This window comes from Nomascus leucogenys, chromosome 13, assembly GCF_006542625.1.
Source record: "Nomascus leucogenys isolate Asia chromosome 13, Asia_NLE_v1, whole genome shotgun sequence".
Classification (NCBI taxonomy): Eukaryota; Metazoa; Chordata; class Mammalia; order Primates; family Hylobatidae; genus Nomascus; species Nomascus leucogenys.
Window position 1 is genome coordinate 69,988,769 of NC_044393.1, and position 25,855 is coordinate 70,014,623.

General features: G+C 39.4%; 1 protein-coding gene across 2 annotated transcripts in view; it reads right to left on the reverse strand.

Annotated features, from left to right (window-relative positions):
- Nucleotides 1-21,758, reverse strand: part of TSPAN12 (tetraspanin 12) — a 72,511-nt gene extending 50,753 nt beyond the window's left edge. The window contains exons 1-4 of one of the 2 annotated variants that reach the window (XM_030826490.1): nucleotides 21,435-21,758; nucleotides 20,288-20,423; nucleotides 3,657-3,739; nucleotides 2,402-2,537 (exon numbers count right to left, since the gene is read on the reverse strand). In XM_030826490.1, the coding sequence (XP_030682350.1) occupies nucleotides 2,402-2,537; nucleotides 3,657-3,739; nucleotides 20,288-20,353 (285 nt within the window). In that variant the 5' untranslated portion in view covers nucleotides 20,354-20,423; nucleotides 21,435-21,758. The remainder of the gene's footprint in view (nucleotides 1-2,401; nucleotides 2,538-3,656; nucleotides 3,740-20,287; nucleotides 20,424-21,434) is intronic. The other variant, XM_030826491.1, reaches the window with a different exon arrangement.
- Between the last annotated feature and the right edge of the window lie 4,097 nt (nucleotides 21,759-25,855).

Genomic DNA, 25,855 nt, shown 5'->3' on the forward strand with positions numbered 1-25,855 from the left:
AGGAACCAAGATGTAAATGTCACCTAGGGACATATGGAACAGCAATGCATAAAAAGGTGCTTTGTAAAAAAGAGTACATCCAGGAAGCAAAGTAGGGATGGAAAAAGGCAAAATCAATCTATGCTTATCATCCTCCCAGAGGGTGGCACTGAACCCTTCGGGCTGAGCTGAGAGTTCTTCCTCTCTGGCCTCAATAGCACCCAGTGCAAACCCTATTAGAGGTCTTATAAAGACAGGTCTGATAGCAAAAATTTGTGGTATATATGATCACTAACTATTTGGAGAATGAATGAATAAGTAAATTAGTGGCCTTTAGAACCTCAGTCCTCCCTGCCACTTTTGCATTATAATGCCCTTTCCAGTATTACAAACTAGACTCTCATTCACAAGTCTAAGATTTGCCCTGCTTCAAGTAGCAGGCCACATTACTTTGTTGCTTGTCATTTTGCATTACTAGCATTTAAGCAGCCTAAGGGAATGCATAAAGAGTTTTCAAAATGTGTTTCCAAAGCCTTTGTGGTTCCATGAAATACCTGGCCCTACTTGCCCTGCCTCCCTCCAGCATCCCACTGCATAGGGACTGTGCAGAGTAAAAGTTGGGAGGAGGGAGGAAATGGCAGTCAGACCTTAATTGGTTATACAGGAGAGACATCATTGTAAGACTGCATTTTAAAAAAGAATTCTGAGGCTTTTTACTTAAAGCTTGAAATACGTTATACTCTACTCAAATTATAGAAGGTTCATGTGAAGTAAATCCTTTTGTTTATGTTTAAATTATTGCCCAAATATCTAAAATTGCAAAATACGATCCCAAACTTCCACCATTCTCCCTTTCACTGTATACCTATATGAAGAGAAATAAAGCAGTAGGCATGTTTACCCATCTCTGAGTGCGGTTTATTTTATTCATTTTTTTTTTTTTTTTTTTTTTTTTTTTTTTTTTTTTTTTTTTTGAGAAGGAGTCTCATTCTGTCACCCAGGCTGGAGTGCAGTGGCGTGATCTCAGCTCACTGCAACCTCCACCTCCCAGGTTCACACCATTCTCCTGCCTCAGCCTCCCAAGTAGCTGGGACTACAGGCGCCCACCAACACGCCCGGCTAATTTTTTTGTATTTTTAGTAGAGACGGGGTTTCACCGTGTTAGCCAGGACGGTCTTGATCTCTTGACCTCATGATCCGCCTGCCTCGGCCTCCCAAAGTGCTGGGATTACAGGCGTGAGCCACCGCGCCCGGCCTGAGTGTGGTTTATTTTCTATAGCATTTTGTGTTTTTCAATATTCAACCTGAACAGTTACCCTCCAAGAAGCTAAGTAATACATTAACACAGGTTATACTGTGAAACTCAAAGCTTTAGTCCAACTTCACACTAAGATTCTGTTTTAATTGACTTGGCATGGGAGCCAGTCAAGCACGAGTGTGTGGGAGCTGGCTCCTGGAGCCAATTTGTACTCATCTGTCCCCAGCTCCACATTCAGTGATTTCATGTTGGTAACTTAAAATTGACCATGCTAGGAGAATTTATCCCACGGAAATCCCCAAATGCTACAAATCTGAGCTTTTTTTCTGCCTAGTGATCCAGCTTACCAGCACACCACTCAAATTGTTTAAGTTCTTTACACGAAATTAATGCACAGCCAGGGCTGAGACCTACTAGAAAAAAAGCATATACTCAATGAATTAGTTTTTCAGCCTTATATGTCTGCAACTATATGTTAGTAATCTCATTACCTGGTGCCACTAGTATATATTTTGCACATTAAGTGCTCTTCTAAAAATATCTATATAAACAGTATTTTAATCAACTCAATTTTTTAATGTTAAAAATGTTTGCCTATTTTTGAATTAAAAGACTAGTCACAGAATTTGAATGGTGAAACTAATTTAAAAAGTACCTAGTGCAACTCTCAGAGTTAAAAAAAAATAAAACTAAGATTATAGAAACTGAGATTCACTTATGTTCTCTAAACTATATAAAGGCAGTGACAGGACTATTACCTACATCTGCTACCTCACAACCTGAATTTCCACACGAGCTTACAGGGTGGATTTGTTTAAAAATAGAAGAGAAAGAAACAGTTCCTTTATGGCTTCTCAGTTCCAGTCCCAAGGGGCCTTTTTGAGTGCTAATAACTACAAGGACACTAGAAAGAACTCATACTTTCAAATGAAAATGTCAACACGCAGCTGGAGTGAAATAATTAAATTGCTTATATACATTTCCATACCTCATCGAGTACAGCAAATATGTGTATTCAAATAATCTCTTGTGAAACGAAAGCTTCCCTTCTTACAGGATGTTGTTACTGCTATCACTGCTCCCTAATCTTGTGAACTGATTAAAAAATAATATATTACTGGTTAATCTTTTTAACTATGATAAAGAGAAAATATAACATCATACCCATGCAAGAAGCAACAGATTTCTTTTCACCGTTCCACAATATCCTAACATCCCCACGATGATAAGGAAACAGCAAACAGCAATCATGACCGGATGAACCACAGGAAAGTAAGTCAAAATGACTGCTTCCTCTACCCTGAAAGAAGAAAAATAATGTATTAGAAATAAAATATAATCAAAATGCACCCAAGACATAGCAGAAGATACAACTGTGATTTGTGTTAATAATTCTTTCAATCACGATGCCTCAAAACTAGTGACTGTATTGTTATTTTCAAAATCACTGTGCTATTGTTTTTATGTTTATTTGCTCGGTTGCTTTATTTTTGGTTTTGCAGTGTTTGTCTTTTTTAATACAAGTGGTAGCTTTCCTACCCCAACTCATTTAATATATAAGATACAGGACCTTGATAAAAGGTCCATCTATTATTATCTCCGAAGCCTTGGCCTAAGTAAACCACATGGGAGCCTTTGCTATTTCCCAGCTGGGAGGAATCTCCTTCCTCTTCTCTAATCTTTGACCCCATGTGCACTACGTTTCTTCTCCCTGACAACTGATCCTCCCCCAAAATGTAAAAGACTGCTATGCAAAGGAAAATCCGTCTACATTTAAAGAAAGCAATAGGTAGAAATGATTTTTGCTAGAACATGATGAAAAATTCATTAACCGAAACCAGTATTAATGATAAAAATTAACCATCATTAAGCTAAGTTCCCCTGTGTTAAGGACTTGAAAACAATGGTTTTCATTTAATCCTTACCACAATTCAGATGTCATATATTATAATACAATCTCCATTTAGAGATGACAGAGTAAAAAATAATTTGTCCCCTGTGATGTTAGTAGATTAACCCTTGAAATTTGAGAAAAAAAAATCATTGTGGTGTATGGTTTTCATTAACCCAAGAACATGAAGGTAAGAGGAAGCTGAAGGTAATTTTCTTAGGGAAAAGTAACTATGCTGGTTCTTTACATGCACCTATGACATGGCTGACGCACAATCAGGAGGACAGGCAACTGCTATTACCATACCCAGAAATGTCTGTATAAACATGCTGCCACCTGATCCCCTGCTAGGACCGGAGGCACACCTTAAGGAGAATTCTGGAGGATGCAAGTGTCTGTGACAAAGGTTGCTATGGGCAGGAAAAACTTTTCCAAAAGATCAAGGAAGAGCACTACCATATAAATAGCTGAGGGCAAAGTTACTTAAAATCTGCATGAAATAATTCAATCAATAATTATAAAGTATACCTCGTTTCTGCAGTTAAAGTGAGAACATTATTTAGGTAGTCCCTCATCCAAGCAGAAACTGCCAACACACTGATGGACATTAACTGGGGAGAAAAAAGTACAAACTGGTTACCAAAGATTTACGTAACATTCACTGCAGGATTAATAATAGGAAAATTAAGGATTTTGTTACATAATGTCTTTCCCAATTACCATTTGCTACATCTTGAAATTTACTATTACTATAAATAACTGCCATTCCATTTTGTAATCATGTCATAGGCACCAAATGGAATACCACCCAAATGGGATACAGAAAACAATACTATTAAGTGGCTGATCCCAGGTTCAGGACAGAAACTGCACAAGGTAAGGAGGCCACAGAACAAATAAATTATCAAACATATAAGATGTGTCTAAAACACATTGTCATTCATAAAGGCAACGAAGCAATTAAATACTATTACTGAACAATTAAATATTGTCAAAAAAGTCACAGGAGTTCATTTAAAACGACTTCTAATGGCTAAAATTCAAATAATTTAAGCATTGAAATGACAGTAATAGTAATAACATTAAATGTAATCCTTTGATTCATAAAGCACTAAAGTATATAAACTCATACTAACACATATATGTGCTAAAGTATATAAACTTGTAATGAACAAAATTCTCTGGTCTTTGTAGAAAGTTGAATACTCAACTCATTATTCAGAAAACTGACAAGAATCTATCATTTCTATTTACCCTACTTTTCCTTTACAAACTAAAGGAAGAACCAAGGACTTGATTAAACTTTTTATGGAAGAATTTCTGTAATATTTGCAGGAAGCATTCTAGAGCATCACCATTTAACAACCTTTTCTCAAATAATGGATCTCTAGAAAAAAAGATCCTCAATGGCTGCAATTTTATCAGGTCATTGGTTCTCAATCCTGTCTGTACATTTGAATCATTTAAGACTCAAAAAAATTACTGAACACAGGTTTATCCTGGACAAATTCTAGGGAGTAGGGCTTGGGCATCAGAGATGTGTAGCAGCTTCACAGATTCTAACAGGTAGACAGGGCTGAGAACCACTACATTAAATGAAAGGCTGGTGGGAAGTCAGAATGGAGAGAGTAGGCAGATGATCCAGACCACACTGGTCACTCCTAGTATCACAAAAAGAGACAATTACACATAATGTGTCTCCCAACATGGTACGGTCAGAAGCACACAGAAATTCCTGTGAAGTATTTTCACCAGAAGGTCAAACTTGAATCAAATCAATCCTCCCGCACTATCAGTCAATAAAAAAAATACATGAAATAGATTTAAACATGTTAAATGCCACCACGGGAAGCAATTAGCAAAATCAAGCATATGAGAAATTTTACAGGAGAAATGACCTGCTTTCTTGAATTGAAAAAAAAAAACTGGCAAATTAAAACAAAAAGGAGAGAAGGAGAAACTCTCTAGTGTAGATTAAAATAGATTTAAGAGATTACCCAATGCAATACATTGACCTGGTTTGGATCCCTATTCAAACAAATCAACCACATAGAAACATTTATGATACAACTGAGGAAAGTTTAACCCTGAATGAATGTTTGGAAATATTAAGAAACTACTTTGATTATTTTAGGTGTGAGAATAGATCGTTTATTTTTTTTAAAGGTCTTTATTTTCTAGACTTACACACTGAAGTAACTTTAAATGAAATATATTGATATCTATATTTGTAAGAAAAAAACAAAACATAATGATGACTGGCTTATGGTTTAATAATTAATCATGACCAGTAGAAGTTAGGTGGGAAGTAGAGAAGGGCATGTTGATAATTGTTGAAACTGGGTAATGAATAATTGGGGATTAATTATACTGTGTTTTTCTACTTTGGTATATGTTTTAAATTTTTCATTATTAAGAAGAAGTCTTCCTGGGAAGCCTTCCTAAAAGCTGCATATTATTAACCCTTAAGTTCTGAATGTCTTTCCTATTTTGATGGAAATCTTTTTGAAAAGCGTGTTTATCTTCTTAAGTACAATGTAGTGAAATTCACCTTACCCTGATTTTTAATAATTTCTGGCATCTTAATGAACATCACTTACCATTACGTGCTACAGCTTTAGCTTTAAATGCTGATATAATGAATATATAGAAGGTAGAAATGAGTCTGCGCTAACTCAACTGGTGGCCATGAAACGTGCTTTCTGCATGAAAGCTCCAAGATAAACAGACTGTGTAGCGCTCTACAGCTTTGAACAGTAAATTATGGCTATCTGCTTGGAAAATCAGCTGGTGAATTCACACTTCCTTCATTCATTACAAATATTTACCCAACAATTACTATGTGTCTTAGACTGGGCAAGATTCAGAGACTGACAATAAATAAGAGAAATAAGATCCAGGCCTTCTTGGAACCTCTTGGGGAACACAGGCAATAATTATACAAAGAAGACAATTACAAACTGTTAAAAAAAATAAAATAAAATAAAAGTGCCATGAAGCACCGAAAAGGGAAATACCCTGTTGAAGGTCTCTCAGATCCTGAGTGGTAGAGCTGGGATTCAAATTCAAGCTGTTGGGCTTCGAAAAGCCAGGGTTAGTCACTGTCTCCCAAGTTTAGAAATAGGCATGGCATGTTTCACAGAGGGTGAAAACACTACCCTACACAGCATGTAGAATTCCTTTTTAGAAAGATGGGCAGTGGGTCTCCTGTAGAAGTCAGGTTCAGTCTAAATGTCTAAACTACTTTCTTTGGTGAATGGGAGCTCAGTGGTTCTTAACCTGTAAATACAAATGTATTTCGATATAATTAATTTCCTTTGTAAGCCAATACATTTTGTTGTGTGGATTAAAATACAGATTAATAGTAATATTATATTAATTATATTAATCTTTTATGGAAGAATTTCTGCTAATATTTGTAGGACGCATTCTAGAGCATCACCATTTAACAACCCTTTCTGAAATAATGGATCTGAAATAAAATACAGATTAATAGTAATTAATTACTATTAATTAATTAATATTACTATTAATCTGTATTTTAATCCACAAATTAGAATACAGTTTAATATTCTGAAAATTATAAGACTGTCAAAGGAGTCAATGGCCTATAAGTTAGGTTAAGAACCCTGGGACCACATTCAAGAGTAGAATTAGGCCAGTTATTATTATTCTCATGTCTGTTAGAAGTGAACAGATTGTAAACCTCATAAAAGTTACAAGTGAGTCAGTCACAGTGAATTAGCCATGTTTCTAGCTTCTTTTGATGCATTAACATCTGTTCTGTGTACATATGCCAGACACATCCTGCTCTGGAGAACCTAAAAATGTGCCTGAGTCACCTTGCCTTGGCCTGCTGCCTCCCTTGTTGCTTGTTCCATCCTCAAGAGGAGATGTTCTCCCAGGGGTGCACTTTTCAAATATAAACCATGCAATCCAGAATCCATACTCCTAAGTACGTCCCTTATGGGGTTCTCCCACTTAGGGGCCACTACACACCTGCCCTAATCACCCCAAGGCCAACTGTTCAAACTGGCCAATCCTAAACCCACTTACCTGCCTCACCTATACCTTCCCATAGAAACCACGATATAAGTACTTGCCCACAGTTCCCGTCTCTCTTTCTGTCTTGTGACTGACCCTAGTGTTTCCCCTCTTGGCCCCCCATAATGAGATGTGTACTCCAAGTCTTGGGATTTACGCATATAATAAACTGTCTTCTCAATGGCAGCCATCTCCTGGTCTGTTGGCCTTAGCATACCTAATTGACAGCAGAACATATTAAAACACACAGAGCTAGCAGAAGACTGTTAGCTTTTTGATGAAATCTTTGGGCACGTGTTCTCCCTCTACTTGGCTATATGTGGGTCCTTAAAATCTTGTAAGTATCTCCAGAACAGAAAAGTCTATTAATGTGGTGTATTAGTCCATTCTCACACTGTTATAAATACCTGAAACTGGGTAATTTATGAAGAAAAGAGGTTTGGTTGGCTCATGGTTCCTCAGGCTGTACAGGAAACATGGCTGGGGAGGCCTCAGGAAGCTTTCAATCATGGTGGGAGGGGAAGCAGGCACATCTTACATGGCCAGAGGAGGAGAAAGAGAGAGCAGAGGAAGGTGCTACACATTTTCAAACAACCAGACCTCATGAGAACTCACTCACTACCAGAAGAAAAGCAAGGGGAAAGTCCGTCCCCATGATCCAATCACCTACCACCAGGTCACTTCCACAACACTGGGGATCACAATTCGACATGAGATTTCGGTGGGGACACAAATCCAAACCATATCATTCAACCCCTGGCCCCTCCCAAATCTCATGACCTTTTCACATTCCAAAATACAATCACGCCTTCCCAACAGTCCCCCAAAGTCTTACTTGATTCCAGCATTAACTCAGAAGTCCACAGTCCAAAGTCCCACTTGAGACAAGTCAAGTCCCTTCTGCCTATGAGACTGTAAAATCAAAACCAGTTAGTTACTTCCAATATACAATGGAGGTACAGGCATTCACTAAATATTACCACTCCAAAAGGAAGAAACCAGCCAAAACAAAGGGGCTACAGGCCCCATGCAAGTCCCAAACCCAGCAGGGCAGTCATTAAATCTTAAAGCTCCAAAATAATCTCCTTTAACGCCATGTCTCACATCCAGGCAAAACTGATGCAAGGGGTGGGCCCCCAGGGCCTTGGGCAGCTCTATCCCTGTGGTTCCGCAGGGTACAGTCCCTGTGGTTGTTTTCTTTCACAGGCTGCCATTGAGTGCCTACAGCTTCTCCAGGCACACAATGCAAGTTGTCAGTGGGTCTATCATTCTGTGGTCTGGAGGAGAGTGGCCCTCTTCTCACTGCTCCACTAGGCAGTGCCTTAGTGGGGACTCTGTGTAGGGGCTCAAACCCCACATTTCCCTTCTGCACTGCTCTAGTAGAGATTCTCCATGAGGGCTCTGTCCCTGCAGCAGACTTGTGCCTGGATATCCAGGCATTTGCATACATCCTCTGAAATTGAGTCAGAGGCTCCCAAGCCTTAACTGTTGCCCTCTGTGCACCCACAGGCTTAACATCACATGGAAGCTGCCTAGGCTAATGGCTTGCACCTTCTGGAGCAGTGGCCTGAGATGTACCTGGGCCCCTTTAAGCCACAGTTGGAGCTGAAGCAGCTGGATCATAGGGAGTAGTGTCCCCAGGTTCTGCAGGGCAGCAGGGCCCTGGGCCCAGTCCATGAAACCATTCTTTCCTCCTAGGCCTTTGGGCCTGTGATGGGAGGGTCTGGTGTGAAGGTCTCTGAAATGCCTTTGAGGCATTTTCCTCATTGTCTTGAATATTAATATTCAGCTCCCCTTTGCTTATGCAAATTTCTGCAGCCAGTTTGAATTCCTTTCCAGAAAATTAGTTTATCTTTTCTACCACATGGTCAAGCTGCAAATTTTCTAAACTTTTATGATCTGCTTTCCTTCTAAATATAAGTTCCAGTTTTAGAACATCTCTTTACTTACATATATGACCATATACTTTTAGAAGCAACCAGACCAAATCTTAAACACTTTGCTGCTTAGAAATTTGTTCTGCCAGATTACCCTAAATCATCACTCTCAAGTTCAAAGTTCCACAGATACCTAAAGCAGGGGCACAATGCCATAAGTCTCTTTGCTAAAGCATAGCAAGTGTGACCTTTATTCCAGTTCTCAGTAAGTTCCTCATCTTCATCTCAGACCACATCAGTCTGGATTTCATTTGTCAATATTGCTATCAGCATTTTTATCACAACAATTTAAGTAGTCTCTAGAAAGTTCCAAACTTTCCCTCATCTTTCTGTCTTCTGAGCCCTTTAAACTGTTCAAATTTCTGCCTGTTACTGAGTTACAAAGTCACTTTCACATATTCAGGTATGTTTATAGCAATGCTCCACTCCTGATACCAATTTTCTGTATTAGCCCATTCTAGCACTACCATAAAGTAATACCTAAAACTGGGTAATTTATAAAGAGCAGAGGTTTAATTGGCTTATGGTTCCACAGGATGTACAGGAAGCATGGCTGGGGAGGCCTCAGGAAACTTTCAAACATGGTGGAAGGGGAAGCAGGCACATCTTACCTGGCCAGAGGAGGAGTAAGAGAGAGAAGGGGGAGGTGCTACACACTTTTAAACAACCAGATCTCTTGAGAACTCACTCTCTACCATGAGAACGGCAAGGGTGAAATCCGTCTCCATGATCCAATCACCTCACACCAGGCCTCTTAGCCAACATTCAACATGAGATTTGGGCAGGGACACAAATCCAAACCATATCATGTGGTATTTTATTTCATTATCTAAAATTATTTTACAGTTATAAAAAACTCCTCTATTTATCACTCTTCAAAGTAATGACTGCTGTTGGTTTCTCTGTTCTATACTGGCTTTATAGGCAGTTTTCAATAACATAGCTTTTAGTTGTGTCAACACATTATTTCATTCTTCACAGTGTACAATTCATTATCAGTGTAGTTACTACACATATTTCTTCCATTTTTAACAAAACAAAGTGTATATCTTTTAAATGGTGTATTCTAAGACATTTCTTATATGGCAGGATGATTAAAAGCCCAGGCTTTGAAGTCATTCTTCCATTCAAAAATCATATATTGGTCACTCTTTGCCAGACACTGTGCTATGTGTTAGGGATACACTGATGAACAGTAACAGACACTTCCTCTGTGGTGCAGTTAACTAAGTGAAGAGGACACGGGTTAATCAACTCATCAGAGATATAAATATGTAACTGAGAACTGTAACAAGCACTGAGAAGACATAGTACAAGTTTCTGTACAAATTCCTTTTGGATGGTCTGACCCATTCCACGGAGTCAAAGGAACTTCTCTAAGAGAGCTAAGATCTAAAGGATAATTATCAAGTTACTCAGGAAGAGGAGGGTTGAAAATAACCTTCTGGTCAGAAAGAACAAAGGCCCCACGAGGGAAGGCAACATGACATGGTAAGCAAAATTGGCACATGGTGAGAAGGAAAAAGCAGGCAGGGGTGAGACTGCATGGAGTCTTGGAAGCCATTTCAAGGTATATCCGCTTCACCATCATGATAATGAGAAACCACTGAATTTTGAATTTCAGCTAGGAATTCTAGCTCTACTGCCTTTTAGCTATATGACATTCAGCTTGATCTTTCCTGTGCCTCAGTTTTCTCACCCATAAAATGATATAAAAATAAGTCCTACTTCATAGAAGATCTACATGACAAAAAAAAAAACCAGACTGAGACTCTCATATACATTACCTATAATTACTGCAAGTCACTTTAGACTTAAGGGTTTTCTCTTAATCTTTCTCAGTCAGTCTGAAAGATTAGATTACTCCTAAATCAATTCAGAAATGGAATCTTCAGCTGTTTGAAGGTCTACCAGAATGACAAGAGAGGAAGCTCTGGGATATAACTATCTATCATACTATCACAGTCAATTTCAACATCTCTAACACTAAACTTATCGCTGTTCCTCCAACACCTGCATGTCCCTCCCACTGTTTTTCCTGTAAATGGTATAATCAATCCTTCAATCATGTAAACTAGAGACTTGGCAGGGAGGCTGAACCTCTCCCTTTTCCTCAGCTCTATATCTAATTAGTCTCAAGTCCTTCAAATTGTTCTGGCTAGGCGTTGGGTGAATTCCTCCCCCTTTTCTTCCATGACTGGCTAGTTCAGGCCTTCATCCTCTTTTGCTATCCAATTATAATTACTTTATAATAGAACTCTTCAGCTCACAGATTTCACCTCCAATTCACCCTTCGGTTACTTTTATAGAACATAGATCAAGTTCTTCTGCTTATAGCTACCCTTTATGGTTCTTCTTCAACTACCATTTATTTAGTCTTCCCTCAACTCCCTCTGAGAGAACAAAGTTTAAACTCTTGAGCAGGGCACACCACGCCCTCTTCTGCTACCCCTTAAACTTTTTCTTAAACCATGCTTCCTGCCAGCTCTTTCCTAGACACATTCTATATATGGAAAACAACAAAACTGCTTGCACATCTCCAAAATGCACCATGCACACCTCCCAGTGCCTATACATCTTCACTCCTGCAGTGCCTTCTGCCTGGAATACCATCCTGCCCCAGCTTTCCTGTTCTCATGTGCTGAGCAACATCTACTTCTCCTTCAAGGCCAGCTTGAACATCAACTAGAGTGTAAAGATTCTCTCTCAACTCCTGCCTTACCTACAGATCTTTTCCCTCTTAATGCTCTTTGTACAGACCTCATAAAGCAGTTATCCTATTGCTCTTGTTTCTGTCCATCCATCTCATCCCAGTAGAGGGCACAGAACATGGCTTATCTCCCCATCACACAGAAAAGTACCAGGCTCAGTAGTGGTGCCTAATTTATGTTAGGTGAGTGAATGAGAAAATAATTAAATTAAAGGGAGATGGTTTCATCCTGCTAGATAAGCTGTTAGAGATTTTTAAACAAATTAAAAGATGTTTTAATAAGAACTGAGCTTTCCATCACTGGAAGTTTTCCAGTAGAAAGATGGTTTCTGAAAAACAAAGTCAAAGATTTATATATCAGATTAGAAGCTGGCTAAAGTGTTCTCAAAAGTACTTTAAACTAAAACTTTGCATTATACTCTGTCCCAATGTTTTTTTCACAGGAGTATACCCAAACATTGCAGCTGTGCACAGAACATTAGTCAAAATAAATAGTAACACCAAGCCTTATTCTATAGAAAACAAGAAACCCTGGGAATAAAACGGCTTTTTCTCAAGGAATTGATTCCAGCAACATTAAATGTCTGAGAACAGTTTCATTCTCAACAAGTGAGGCTTTACTCACTGGGTTTGAGAAAATGATAATAAAAACAAATATAGTGCATGCTTATAGCAAGAAACTGAACTAAAACGAGACTAGGTCAACTCAATAACTAAACCTGATATTAAACCTAGAAGCACAAGTTATGTGAGGAATTCAGGACTCCTTGCTAATCATGTTATTTTCTGCTAATTTTCCAAATTAACTATGAGAATAATCCTTCAAATGCCACTCACATTGGCTAAATTATTAGGAACATTATAGTTATCATATGTAGCTAGGCTTTATAGCTCCTTTTCTCCAGTATTGCAACATGTTACTTGAAGCTCAAGGAGATATTTTAAAACTAAACAAAGTGTTACTTGACAAAAATACATTTAATATATTATTTGGCAGGACATTTGTCACAATGTCTCTTGCAAAATACTTAGAAAATGCTAGCTTTCAACAAATATTTAGAAACATAAAATTTGCAGTGTTGAGGACATGGTCTGCTTTTGCTTGCATCTAATTATATAAAAACAAGTCTTGAATCAAGTTGTTTTCTGAATCAGAATTGTATGTGTATGCGCATTTCGTAAGTGTATTATGAAATGTGTACCTATAATTTCCATAAAATAGTAAGGTCACAGTCAAGAAACAGTCCTTTCTATCTTTCAACTGTCTGCCATCTGTAACATATAGTCCCACATAAGATGACAGTGACACAAATAATTTCTGTTCAAGGATGACAGCTGTCTAAAACCACATACCTAAACTTTTTATGTCAAACCTGTTAGCAAAAAGAGGAACATAAAAGAGAGACCTGAATCTTAGTTACAGCTCTGTCTGTATAGAAAAGGACTTTGACAAATAATTCAAACTTCCATAATTTTTATTGGCTAAACTTGAAAATAGAAAAATTGGACCAGAAGCTTTCCTTCTTTTAAAAAAGGATTTAAACTTTTTTGGTGTTTTTTTCTGTCTCCTAGGCGTGATCATAGCTCATTGCACCTAGAACTCCTGAGCTCAATTGATCCTCCTGCCTTGGTCTTCCAAGTGCTGAGGTTACAGGCATGCGCCACCATACTTAGCCTTTAAATTGCTATTTGTTAAAATGTAAAAGTAAGATCAAGCCTTGATTATTTGGAGGCTGGTCACACAAGGTGAGTCACATGTGTGTTTCATGTTGCCAGGCCTACTCCCTTCTGCCTTTTTGTGAGTCTGTGCCTTCTCAGCTTCCCTCTACCAGTGGATGGGCAGAAGGAAAGACAGCAAACAGGTATCACTATTTGTTAAAGCTGTGAAAGAATAGGCAATGTAAATGATGGCTGAAATACAGTCTGGAGATTACTAGTGGGTATCATTTCAGAATGAACAGCAATTAATTAGAGCTGAATAAATCAATATCACCCTGGAGCTGTTCTGACTGACAGTTTTTCTAGACCACCATGTTTTCCTATAGACAGGGTGACGATGCATCCTGATCTGACCAGAAGAGACACACTATAAGCCTCTGTTGTTTGGTCATAATTCTTAGCAGAAACATCCCCTTTTCTTCAGTCTCCACATTGTCCTGGTTGCCATGATAAAGTATATGATCACCCTATAGTCACTATAGGTAAAAGAAGAGTAAAATGCCTCCTTCTACATGATAGTTTCTATGCAGTCTAACTGCAGTAAACTCCACTTCCCAACATCCCAGCTCAGGACTATTCCCTGAGTGGAGTCAATGAGGGAGGAGCCTATTGCTCAGTATGCAGCAGAATGTGCTGTGAAGAATCTTCCATGTACTTCTCAAAAAACATTCCTTAAGAAGCATGCAGCGGCTCAAGTCTTTGCTCAGCTGAGCCACAGTGTATATATAAAAAAGTAGATCAGTTTTGCTCTGAGACTAAAAGATTTTTTTTTTTTTTTTTGAAACAGAGTCTCACTTTGTCGCCCAGACTGGAGTGCAGTGACGTGATCTTGGCTCACTGCAATCTCCCCCTCCCAGGTTCAAGCAATTCTTCTGCCTCAGTCCCCCTAGTAGCTAGGATTACAGCTGCATGTCACCACACCCAGCTTATTTTTGTATTTTTAGTAGAGACAGGGTTTCGCCATTTTGGTCAGGCTGGTCTCGAACTCCTGACCTCAGGTGATCCACCTGCCTGGGCCTCCCAAAGTGCTGGGATTACAGGCATGAGCCACCGCGTCCAGCTGACTAAAGGAATTTTTTATGGTTAAAATTTATTTTAAAAGACCACAAATACTTGTTAGAGGGCTTTCCACTATTCCTTAGGAAGAGTTCAAAAATACTTGAATACCATTCATAGCATAAAGTTGGGGACACCAATTTAAAATGTAGTATTTTAATATGATTCATAAATGTCCTTCCTGTGAATTCAAACTTCTACTTGCCAAGAATCTAACTCTTCAGATTCTGTGTGGATCAAACACCTAAGGTTCACTACGGATGGCCAGAGAAAAAGAAGGACAGCATTGAGCCTCCTATCATTTCATCTGCCACACATATATCTCAAAAGCATAAACTAAATTTCCTGTCTACTTTTTTTAGACTTTCTTTTATAAGTTACTTTTCATATTTAATCAGGATAGTTCTTCTCTATTGCTATTATCTTTAGTAATGGTAAGTAAAAAACAATGGCTCTTACATAATGGTGAGATATGGGAGTTTATATTATACATTGAGAAAAGTAGAAACAAACACATATTTGATGAATTTTAAATGTTCACCAATGTCAGAAATTTTCAAGGAGAACCATATTTGTTTGTATTTGTAATAACAGAAAATTACCATCTAAGGATGACAAATGACCAAAAAGCTACAGAAACTGTCTTTAAAATGGTAGAAAGCTCTCATTTCTTTAAATAATATGCCATTTAAATTTTACTAGTAATAAAAGCATACAAATTTGAAGGAAAGGTAACCCACATCCTTACTCCAAGATGGAGAGAAGGGGAATCATGGTCTCAAAAGAACCCTCGGACAGTTCACCTACCCACATCATCTCCTATGTGCTCCTTCCCATCACAAACCCACAATACTCGTGACAAACCTAGAAGGCCCAATACTTTTGTGCCGACCCCAGTACAACAGTACTAGAATCTGGCTTCTTCATGATGTGGAAAAGACACTCAACAGATGGCAAATCAAGGTGACTGGATCCATACAATAAAGAGAATGCAGAGCGTGTGTGATCTTGAATGTGCTATGGGTTGTTTCTTCTAAGACACATTTATAGCTTACACTTAAAAACACATCTATGCCTTACATTTTTAAAAAAATACTCAAGATATACTTTTTAACTTAAAAAAAAAACTCTCAGTTTGATTTTTGACTCTCAGACCAGGAAAACAAAATTGAATGGGTTCCCAATGTTTTTGTGATTAAGATTTATTTTTTTCCCTAAAATTCTAGTGGGGTAGAAAAGGTAAGAAGGAACCAATATAGTAAAAATAGATTTAAAACAACTAAGACTACTTAAAATGCCAGTGGAGAGTAAAAGCTTATAGCTTTTCACTTCATGGGTAATGGGGACAAGGTTATCAATCTTGCAGACCCAGAGGGAGGAACAACCGCCCTCTCCATAGTCAGAATGTGAAGTCTGGTTTAAGAAGTGGGGTTCATATGCCACACTGGTTTGTTCTACTTGTAATTCCAACGAGAACTAAAAGCTAGTATTAAAGCCTTGCTCCTCAGGGTGCGACGCTCAGACCAGCAGCATTGGCATCACAGAGGAGCTTGTTAGAAATGCACTCTCAGGTAGAACTCATGACATACTAAATCCAAATCTGCATTTTAACAAGATCTCCAGGTGTGCATGCACTCAGGTTTTAGAAGCACTGTTCTCGAGAACTTGGAATGAGCAGGTGGACAGCTAATCCCTTCCTTCTGAGGATGTTTAATGTTTACTAGACTTCTCTCATGCAAATAAATCCACCACTGTTTCCAGCAATTTAACTTCTACTACACTTGGATAAAAAACAAAACTGGACTTTCAATTCCTGTTCTGCTACTTACTAGCAAGTTATTGAACTACTCTGAGTACCAGTTTCTTTACCTAAAAAAAAAGAGAGAGAGAGACTAAGAAAGAAAACTATTTTATGGGTCTATTATGAGAACTAGATGAGAGTAATGTTAACAATGGCCAGGAATGTCTCCAGCACAGGCTGAAAACGGCTTCTGACTTGCTAATGATAGGATCTGCAAACATTGCCTTAACACTGAAAAAGTAAAATCAGTTTCCCTAAAATTAGCCTATTATACATTTCATACTATTCTAACAAAAATCCCAGCAGAATTTTTTTTTTTTTTAATTTGAGACAGAGTCTCATTCTGTTGCCAGCCTGTAGTGCAGTGGGGCAATCTCAGCTAACTGCAATCTCTGCCTCCCAGGTTCAAGTGATTATCCTACCTCAGCCTCCTAAGTAGCTGGAATTACAGGTGCACGCCACAACACCCAGCCAATTGTTGTATTTTAGTAGAGACAGTGTTTCACCATGTTGGCCAGGATGGTCTCAATCTCTTGACCTCGTTAACCGCCTGCCTTGGCCTCCCAAAGTGCTTGGATTACAGGTGTGAGCCACTGCACCCAGCCCCAACAGATATTTTTAATTGGATAAAATAATCTTAAAGAACATTTTTAAAAACAAACCTTAACCAAGTCAAGAAATGCAGATATATATATATATATACACACACACACATATTTATATTTATACATATATTTATATTTATTTTTATACATACTATATTCATACTTATACATATAAAATCCTGTAGAAAATTATATTACAGGCTGGGCATGGTGGCTCACACCTGTAATCCCAGGACTTTGGGAGGCTGAAGTGGGTGGATCACGAGGTCAGGAGTTCAAGACTAGCCTGGCCAATATGGTGAAACCCCATCTCTACTAAAAAATACAAAAATTAGCCGGGCATGGTGGTGCGCACCTGTAGTCCCAGCTACTCAGGAGGCTGAGGCAGAAGAATCGCCTGAACCCGGGAGGTGGAGGTTGCAGTGAGCTGAGATTGTGCCACTGGACTGCAGCCTGGCGACAGAGTGAGACTCTGTCTCAAAAAAAAAAAAAAAAAAGAAAAGAAAATTATATTACAAAGAATATAGAAAAGTTTGTTTATTGTATAGAAACAGATAACATAAATGAAATTAACACTTAAAATATAGGGCAAACCTAAATGATAAATATGAAATAGTTAATGAATATGAAATGAAATGATATATATGAAAAATATATATAAAATGATGCTCCTGCACACTGGTAGTGGGGTAGGTACAAAATAAAGTAACAAGGAGATAATACTTTAAATGCTTCAGATTGGCAAAAATTTAGAAGTGCCATATTACCAACAAGATGGCAACAAATATTTTTGTACATATAATGGGGTAATTACTGCTTTTATTTCTAGGGAACAGATTCCCAGAACAAGATTGCTGGGTCAAAGGAATTGCAGTAGTGGTAGCAATAGTAGCAGTATTAATCATAACAATAACAATTACTATGATTAGTACCATAATGATAGTAGCAATGCACCTCCTGGTAATCTGATAGAACATCATGATTATTGTAGTAGTTATGGTAATAACTGCAATACTGCTATTGCATAGATAGCACTCATTATGTGCCACTGTTCTCAGCACTCTATATATGTTAACTCTAATCCTCCTCACAACAACTCTAAAAAATAGGGAACTATGATTCCTATTTTACAGGCTAGGAAACAGACACTAAATGTGCCTGGCAAACATAGTAAGAGGCGTTAGCTATTTTGTATGTTAGTTAGACTATAGGTTGGCTACTTTTGTTTTTGTTATCACATAATTTTTTACATAGCAATTCCACTCCTATGACTGTAACCCAAATGAGAAACTAATTTAACAACAAAAAAATCAAGAATTTACATGTATAGTATTGTGTATCTGTCGTGGACAGGTATGAGTAAATCTATCTTTGTATGAAACAAAATACAGAAAAATGTACACAAGATGCTTAACCTGGATTATTTTGTTGAAGCGTAGGTGATATTGGGAGAAGAGGAGGGCTGGAGAAAGAGGGAAGCAACCTAAGCAAGTCAGTAAATCAGAATACACTCACACACACACACCAAACACAAAGATAGAAAGTTAGAAGGTTTAAGTACAGGGTAACAACAAAGAAATAACATTTACATTCTCTGGGGACACAAAGAGCCTTGGAAGAGTTTCAGGAATAGGTGTTTTTATGCAAATTTCATTTCCAAGAGGAGTGATACTTTTGTTGAATAATTTGATTCTTTTTTTCCCATACAATATAAAGTATTAACAAATTTTTCAAAGCTGTATTCTTTATCAAACAACAACAACAACAATCTCAGTAATTCTAAGGTTCAAAACTCAGTAAGGGTCAAGTTAAAGACACTGTCTAGGGGCAAGAAAGCTGAGTTCTGTTCCTGGCACTGCCACCATTGGACTATTTGATCTTTGGCAAGTCACTTAATCTGCACTTAATTTCCTCACTCACAAAGGAAGGAAGTTCAACCAGGCCATCTTTAAAGCTCCTTTTAGAAGTGGAATGTGATGATTCTATAATTAAAAAGCACAATGTAGAAAAGTGAAAAACTAGTAAATAGGAGGGATAATTATCATATATTTTAAAGAAATGGAGTTTAAAATCTTAATATCTTTTAATGATCCAGGTAGTTTAATGATTCACTTAAAAATCGAACTTTTAAGAAGTATAAACTACAATAAGATCAACTTGTGATTTTACATTTCCAAATGGTGAATTTAACCACCCAATGCTTTAATTTTGAGAAATTAATGCTTTAATGTTGAAAAAAGGAATGCTGCCATTTTAGATATTTTCAGATTACTCACTGAAGTAAGACTTAATTTCTCCTTTAAAATGGGGCCATCTATAAGGTGCAGTTCAACCAAAATGTCATCTTCTAGAGACCACATGTAATAGCCCTGTGAAAATAAGGCTGGGCAATGCCAGCCAGTCAGCATGCCAGCTAGTCAGCTACATAAATAAATTGCACAATAAAATTTGTAACAGAAAATTTTGAATAAAATTATTAATAGAACACAAAAAAATGGAAAGAACAATTTGCTTAAGAATGGCAGCCTCCTGAAGCAACACTCACTGTTTAAATTGTTATATCTTCCTAAGTTTTATAAGTAATAATACGATTATTAATCATACTTTATTAAAATTTAAAGCATAAAAAGTCATTAACTAATAGGGCATAAAGATTTCCAAGAGCTTGTTACATTTTATGTATTTTATTTCCTTAAATGGTTACAGGATTTTCCAAAAGCATACACACAATTCCTTAAACTTTGCCAACTTAGAATTAGTTACATAAAAATCACCCTTCAGACCATATGGAATCTCCTAGACAAATCTACTCAGCCTTTCTATGATAGGTTATCTGGGTGTGAATTCCACCCCTCCCCGCCCCCGCCCACAAAAAATATATTAAGACTTGGCCCAACTAGATTTTACAGGCGACAGAGATGTAAAGAAACAATTTATGGCTTGCACAATTATCTAAAATTCCCGCAAACAAGCGGTTCCCTAAGTAGTATGTCATAATTTTCTTATCTATGAGTAGAAGCACGTGCATTTATTTATATCCCTAGATTAACTTCAAGTCTAATTTTACTGCCAGTAGTATCCAGGGGTGGATTTCTTTGTTCTAATTACAAATGGAACTTGAGCTAGATCAAAGGCATTTTAAGAAGGTCAAATTTTACTTCTCTGAAAAATAGAGGGTGTTATCCCATGTAATTAATTAATGCTTAGCCATGCCCTTTGGCGCATTATCCGGTGGCTGCAGAAAACCAGAGCCAGCCGTCCCCACCTGTTGGTGCAGTGAAACTTACCCAAAAGAGCAGATTGAGGGCGTAGAGCAGGCAGCGCAGACACTTCACGGAATCTTCTCTGGCCATTGTGAGCCCCGTAAGGGAGAAGCCCCATCCTTTCACCACATCCTACTCCCAAGGGCAAAACGGCAGCGATCTGCAGGGGTGGGGGAGAGAGAACAGGGGACATCTCACCATCGCGCTTCCCACCGCCTGCCCGTCCCTCCTCCACCAGCCCTCAGCAGGGTCCAGAGGGTCCCGAAGCCCAGTGCATTCGAGACATCGCCTCATCAAAAATCATTTGTTAAAGTCATAATGGTAACTAAACTCCCAAAATTTCCAAACCGGGTTCAGATAACACCTGCTGGGAAAAGAAAAGAGCAACTATCCGGATGAATGAAGTCGCACAGTAAACTCGCGTTCTCAGGGGACACGCGGCGGAGCCCTGTGCATTCTGATGAGTCGCTCTTGAAAACCTCCCTCACTCCACGCCCCTCCTCGGGGACAGCTCTGCTCGGAACTGTCCTGAAGGTGAGAAACCACACTGCCCCCTACCCCGGACACGTCAGAGGCGCCACCGGCAAACCCGTGAGCATGAGCGCCCTTCTAGTTAAGACAGTTCCTGGGCAATCCAACTCCACACCCCTCTACCCTGCCCTGCAGCTCGGGTGTGAATGCAAGGGACTGGGGCGGCGGGGCGGCGGGGCGGCGGGGCGGCGGGGCGGCGGGGCGGCGGGGCGGGAGGGCAGCGCGGAGTTGAGATTCCGCCCGGCTACTAGGGTTTCTCTGGGAGAACATGAGCAATGATGTTTTCGGCCCCAGAATGATGGATTAGCCTGGGACAGTGGGCGGGGGGCGGGGAAGGGGCGCCGGGGAATTAGGGCCGATGCAGCTGTGCAGACGCCGGGTTAGTCATTCAAACCCCGCTTCCCCCGCCCCGGCCGCTGCCGCGACCCCTCGCTCAAAGCCGCCCGCGGAGCACAAAGCGAGCGCGGCCACAGACGCAGCCATCGCGTCCGCGCGCCCCCGGCAGGGCGCGAGGGGAAGCGCCGGCGGCAGGGAGCCCCAGAGCCAGCCCTTAAGTAGTTTAGCACACAGCGCGAAGGGCAGCCGCCGGCGGGCTGGCGGGACAGCGGGAAGGAAAGGCGACAGACGCGCGGCCACTTACCGTCGGCGCTGGGCCCCGTGCCCCACGCCCGCCTGGGGATAGTCGGGGACGCACGGCGGGGGCTCATTGGGGCAGGGACCTTCTTCGCGGAGAGCCGAAGGGCTGCATTGGCTTCAGCTGGAGACGCTTCTTTCTCTTCCTCTGCCCCCGCCGCCGCCGTCGCCGCCTCCTGGGAAAAAGAAAAAAAAAAAAAAAGTCCTGGGCAGCAGTTGCTGGAAAGTCTCTGCTAAGCCACCTCCCAGCGCCGCTGTCCCTCCCAAGCCCTCTCCGAGTCCGGACGAGGCAGCGGCGGCAGCCAGGGCCAGCTGCACAAACTCTCAGCGCATGCTCGAGCCGCTGGCTGCCGGGGTTGGGTCCTAGTGGGTGTTTCTTGTCCCTCTCACCCAGCAAGAGTCCCCAAAGGGACGCTTCACCTCTGCAGGATAGGGTCAGGAAGATAATGCCTAGGAACTTGGGAGAAGTCCATGCAGTAAATCCCTTTAAAATGGTGGTGTCGAAGGAATGGAGGCTGGGTTATAAGCATAGAGAAACAGGCTTTTATTATATGACAATATTTGTGTTTGAGAAGGGGGGGTGAAGGGGTGGCCCAACCCAATTCCTGCCATGAGAAAGTTTTCACAACCTTTATGGAGCCACCTCCTGTGATTTGTTATTAACATGGTGCTCTATGATCCTTCTTACTGCTTCGTTGCTCTCCCTGATTTTTTTTTTTAAGTTCTTTTCCACTTTCATACTGCACTAATAGCATTTACGGAAACATCAGAGTAATCATGTCCAGTCTGACATGCAGAAGGGGAGGAAAGAACATTTTTAACTCTTAGAAGTAACTCAAGCTTTCCAAAATTTCTCACAATAAGATTGTTTTGAGTTAACTGGGTGATTTATTTTGAAATGTGTACATAGTAGTGGATCTTTGGAAAATCTAATATTTTTTAAACTAGAAATTCACGAAGTATTACACAGCAGGAGACCATCCTTCCAAAAGAATCTTCCCTTTTAGAAGATAGCAGTTTCACACTAAAAAAAATGCCACTGGATCATATCCTCCACATAAAATGTGGATGTGTTATGCTATGCCTCACAATACTGCTCATTTCTAGGATTACTTTTGTGGGCACTGCGTGACAAATAAAACTTCACCAACAAATATGAATTACCTGGAATACGAGCAACATCTTTGACCTAATAACTGGAGTCCTTGGATTTCCTTGCAGAAAAAAAAAAAAAAAAATTGGAATCCTATGTCCATGACTGCCTGTCTAGAGACAGTTGCTGCATGACTGGAGTGACAATAAGACATGCAGTCTCATATGGAAAGAAGCAAAGTCAAGACCAAAAGACAACATGGTTGTCCTGGGTTAGGCTAGGAAAATTATTGGTAAGCAAGTCACTAAGCAGTATGTAAGACAGCAACCCAAAAGAATATAAAGAATTATAGCCATGCACAAAAAAACACCAAGAAAAATGTCCAGTTATCCATCAGATGACTCCAACTCTGATAATGAAGCAGCTTCTAGAATACTGGGGAAGAGCAAAGAAACCCACTTTTATCCTCTGCCAGTTTCTTCTCAAATTAGGGTGCATGCCTGTTTTAAGCAAAGGACTGCTGAAACAACCAGCCATCCAAATGCTGTTGGTGCCACACATTCCCTGGAGAGATATAAACATCCCCGCATTGAAAGGAGTCCATGACTGCTATTAAAACTGAGAAAAAGTGCCAACAATTCCCATGTGTCAAAGCAGAGATCCTTTTCTACTCCTAGGAGGTAGTTAAGTGCCCTTTCCTTAATTCATAAACCTTTAAGGGTCAACTGCCTTAAAGTAATAAAATACTAGAGGAAGTTACTTTAGAAGTATGCATGTCCCCTTCTTCCTGGTAAACAAGAAATATAGATCCAAGAGAAATTAAAGTAGTTGCTCAACGTCACATCTTTAGTCCAACCTAGATTCCAAAGTAAAAACCAGAATAATGGCTCTAACTTAGTACACTAGTTTAGTGGTTCTCGAAATTGTACACGAGAATCACTTGGAGAGCTTTGAAACAACCCTAATTCTCTGGCATGCCCGATACCACTTAAATCGGAGTCTCTGCAGGTGAGGCCTAAACACACAGGTTTTTCCAAGCTCCCAAGGTAATTCTAGTTTGCAGCCACTGCAACTAGGGCTTTACAGCTGGCTAAAAACTAGCAAAAGGGTCTCTTTAGATTTCGTTGGATCAAATCCCTCTCCTGTGAGTCGATAAATTGGGATTATTATCCCCATTTTACAAGTTAAGAAGAAAACAGAGCTGTAGTTACTGCTCTAATATTCCTGATAAATGGTCATCGGAGACAGTGAATCAACATTTCAGTAGAGGAGACCTCACCACATTTGAGACATTGCAGTAATGGGCAGTTTTTATTGCTTAAACTTGACCATACCACCTTTTAACTTCTACCTTTCAACCTTAGTTCCACCCTTGGAGTCCATAGCACGAGCAAGCCTTCCTCCCATATGACAGCCCTTCAACTACTTGAAGGCAGCTGTTCTTCCCTCCCTCTCCAATTCTTCTCTTCCCCAGAATTATAGAAGCACAGTAAGACTTGACATCACAGCTGTCATTCTGAGGGTTCTATATTTTTCTCTGTGAGATCTGTTTTTTTTTTGTGTATGAACAAAAGGATAGAAATATAATATGCACATAAAAATTTGAATATATAATAACATATTAGGAAAATTGTGTGGTCTATTTACTACCCATTAGTCAGGAACCCAATTCTGTGGCCAGGTGTGCTCCAGTAAGTATCATTTCAGTGGTGGTACCTACTGTGCCTCATGCTGAAGATACTAAGACAAGTTCTTACCCTCCAAGAAAAGGCAAAACCATCCTTTCTTATTATATAATAATAATGACATCAAAAAATAATAAAATAAGCATTTACAAGGAATCACATACATGTCAGTCCCAGTGTCAGGAGTAAAACTCAGCTATACATTAAGAGAATACAAGTTCCTCACTCCGTAAGGCACCTTGTTTGTTCATATCTTATTCTATTCATTCTGCTCAAGTTGTGGAGAGAAAAAAGAAAACAGGAGTTTGGATGTATGAGTTGCTATTCCTTCTTAGTACAAGACCCTCACAAGTACTCCTAAGCCAGTTCTTTATAATTAATATGGGATAGACACCTAATATGTTTTGAACAACTTATATGTGTCTGACATAATAGGTGCTTCTCACAATTTATCTTATTCATTCCTTATAACCATATGTTGAGATACTTGAAATCAATTCAGATAGCTGACTTTTACCAGACCCACACAGGTAGTAAATAAAGAAGCTGAGATTCTAAGATCTGTCTGATTCTTTCCACTGTTAATCTGCATTACAATAAAATTTCAAATCTGGTTGGACAAGACTTAAGAGGAAAATTTTCGAGCTTTTTAAAGTTAGTTTTCGAGAATATGAAGCTGAATTTCAAATATGTGTACTTAAACTATGACTGGTAAATCTACTTTCACCTCACTTCTAAAAGAGTATACAGACCTACTAAGACCTGAGAAAATCCTTTCATTACTGAATTAAGTAGACTGCTCTCTACTGTAAGCTTAGGGTTGCCAGATAAAATACAAGACACCTCATTAGATTTAAATTTCAGATAAACAACAATTTTTTATTTTTTGGTATAGGCATGTCCCAAATGTTGCATGGGACAAATATTTCATTAGACATACATATACTAAAAAATTATTCAATGTCTACCTGAAATTCAAATTCAATTGCAAACCCTACATTTGTATTAGTTGAATCTGGCCTCCCTATGCAAACTAGCAAATGCACTCAAAGAGCCACAAAAACAAATATGTTTCACATAACAATAAGTCCAGGAATAGTGATTCATCTGCCCAGTAGTGATATCAAGGAATCAGTTCTATTTCCTCCTTACTCTCCTGACACACACCATGAGTCATCATACTATCCTCAGCTACCTCCTCTCATGGTCACAAGATGGCTGTGCAAATTCAGGCATCATTTTCAGTTACCATTACTTCCAAAGGAAGAAGGTATTTCCTCCTATGAGTCTCTCTTAGGATCAAGCAAACCCCTCCCAGGAGTTCTGCAGCAGATTATCCCTTTGATTGATTGGCTAGAACCTGGTCACATACTCATATATCTACCAGTTATTCACAAGAACTATGGTTCTACCATAACTGGTTTGTTTTGTTTTGTTTTGTTTGAGACAGAGACTCACTCTGTCACCCAGGCTTGAGTGTAGTGGCTCCATCTTGGCTCACTTAACCTCTGCCTCCTGAGTTCAAGTGATTCTCATGCCTTAGCCTCTCGAGAAGCTGGGACTACAGGTATGCACCACCACGTCCTGCTAATTTTGTCTCTGTAGAGACGGGGTTTCACCATGTTACCCAGGCTGGTCTCAAACTCCTGT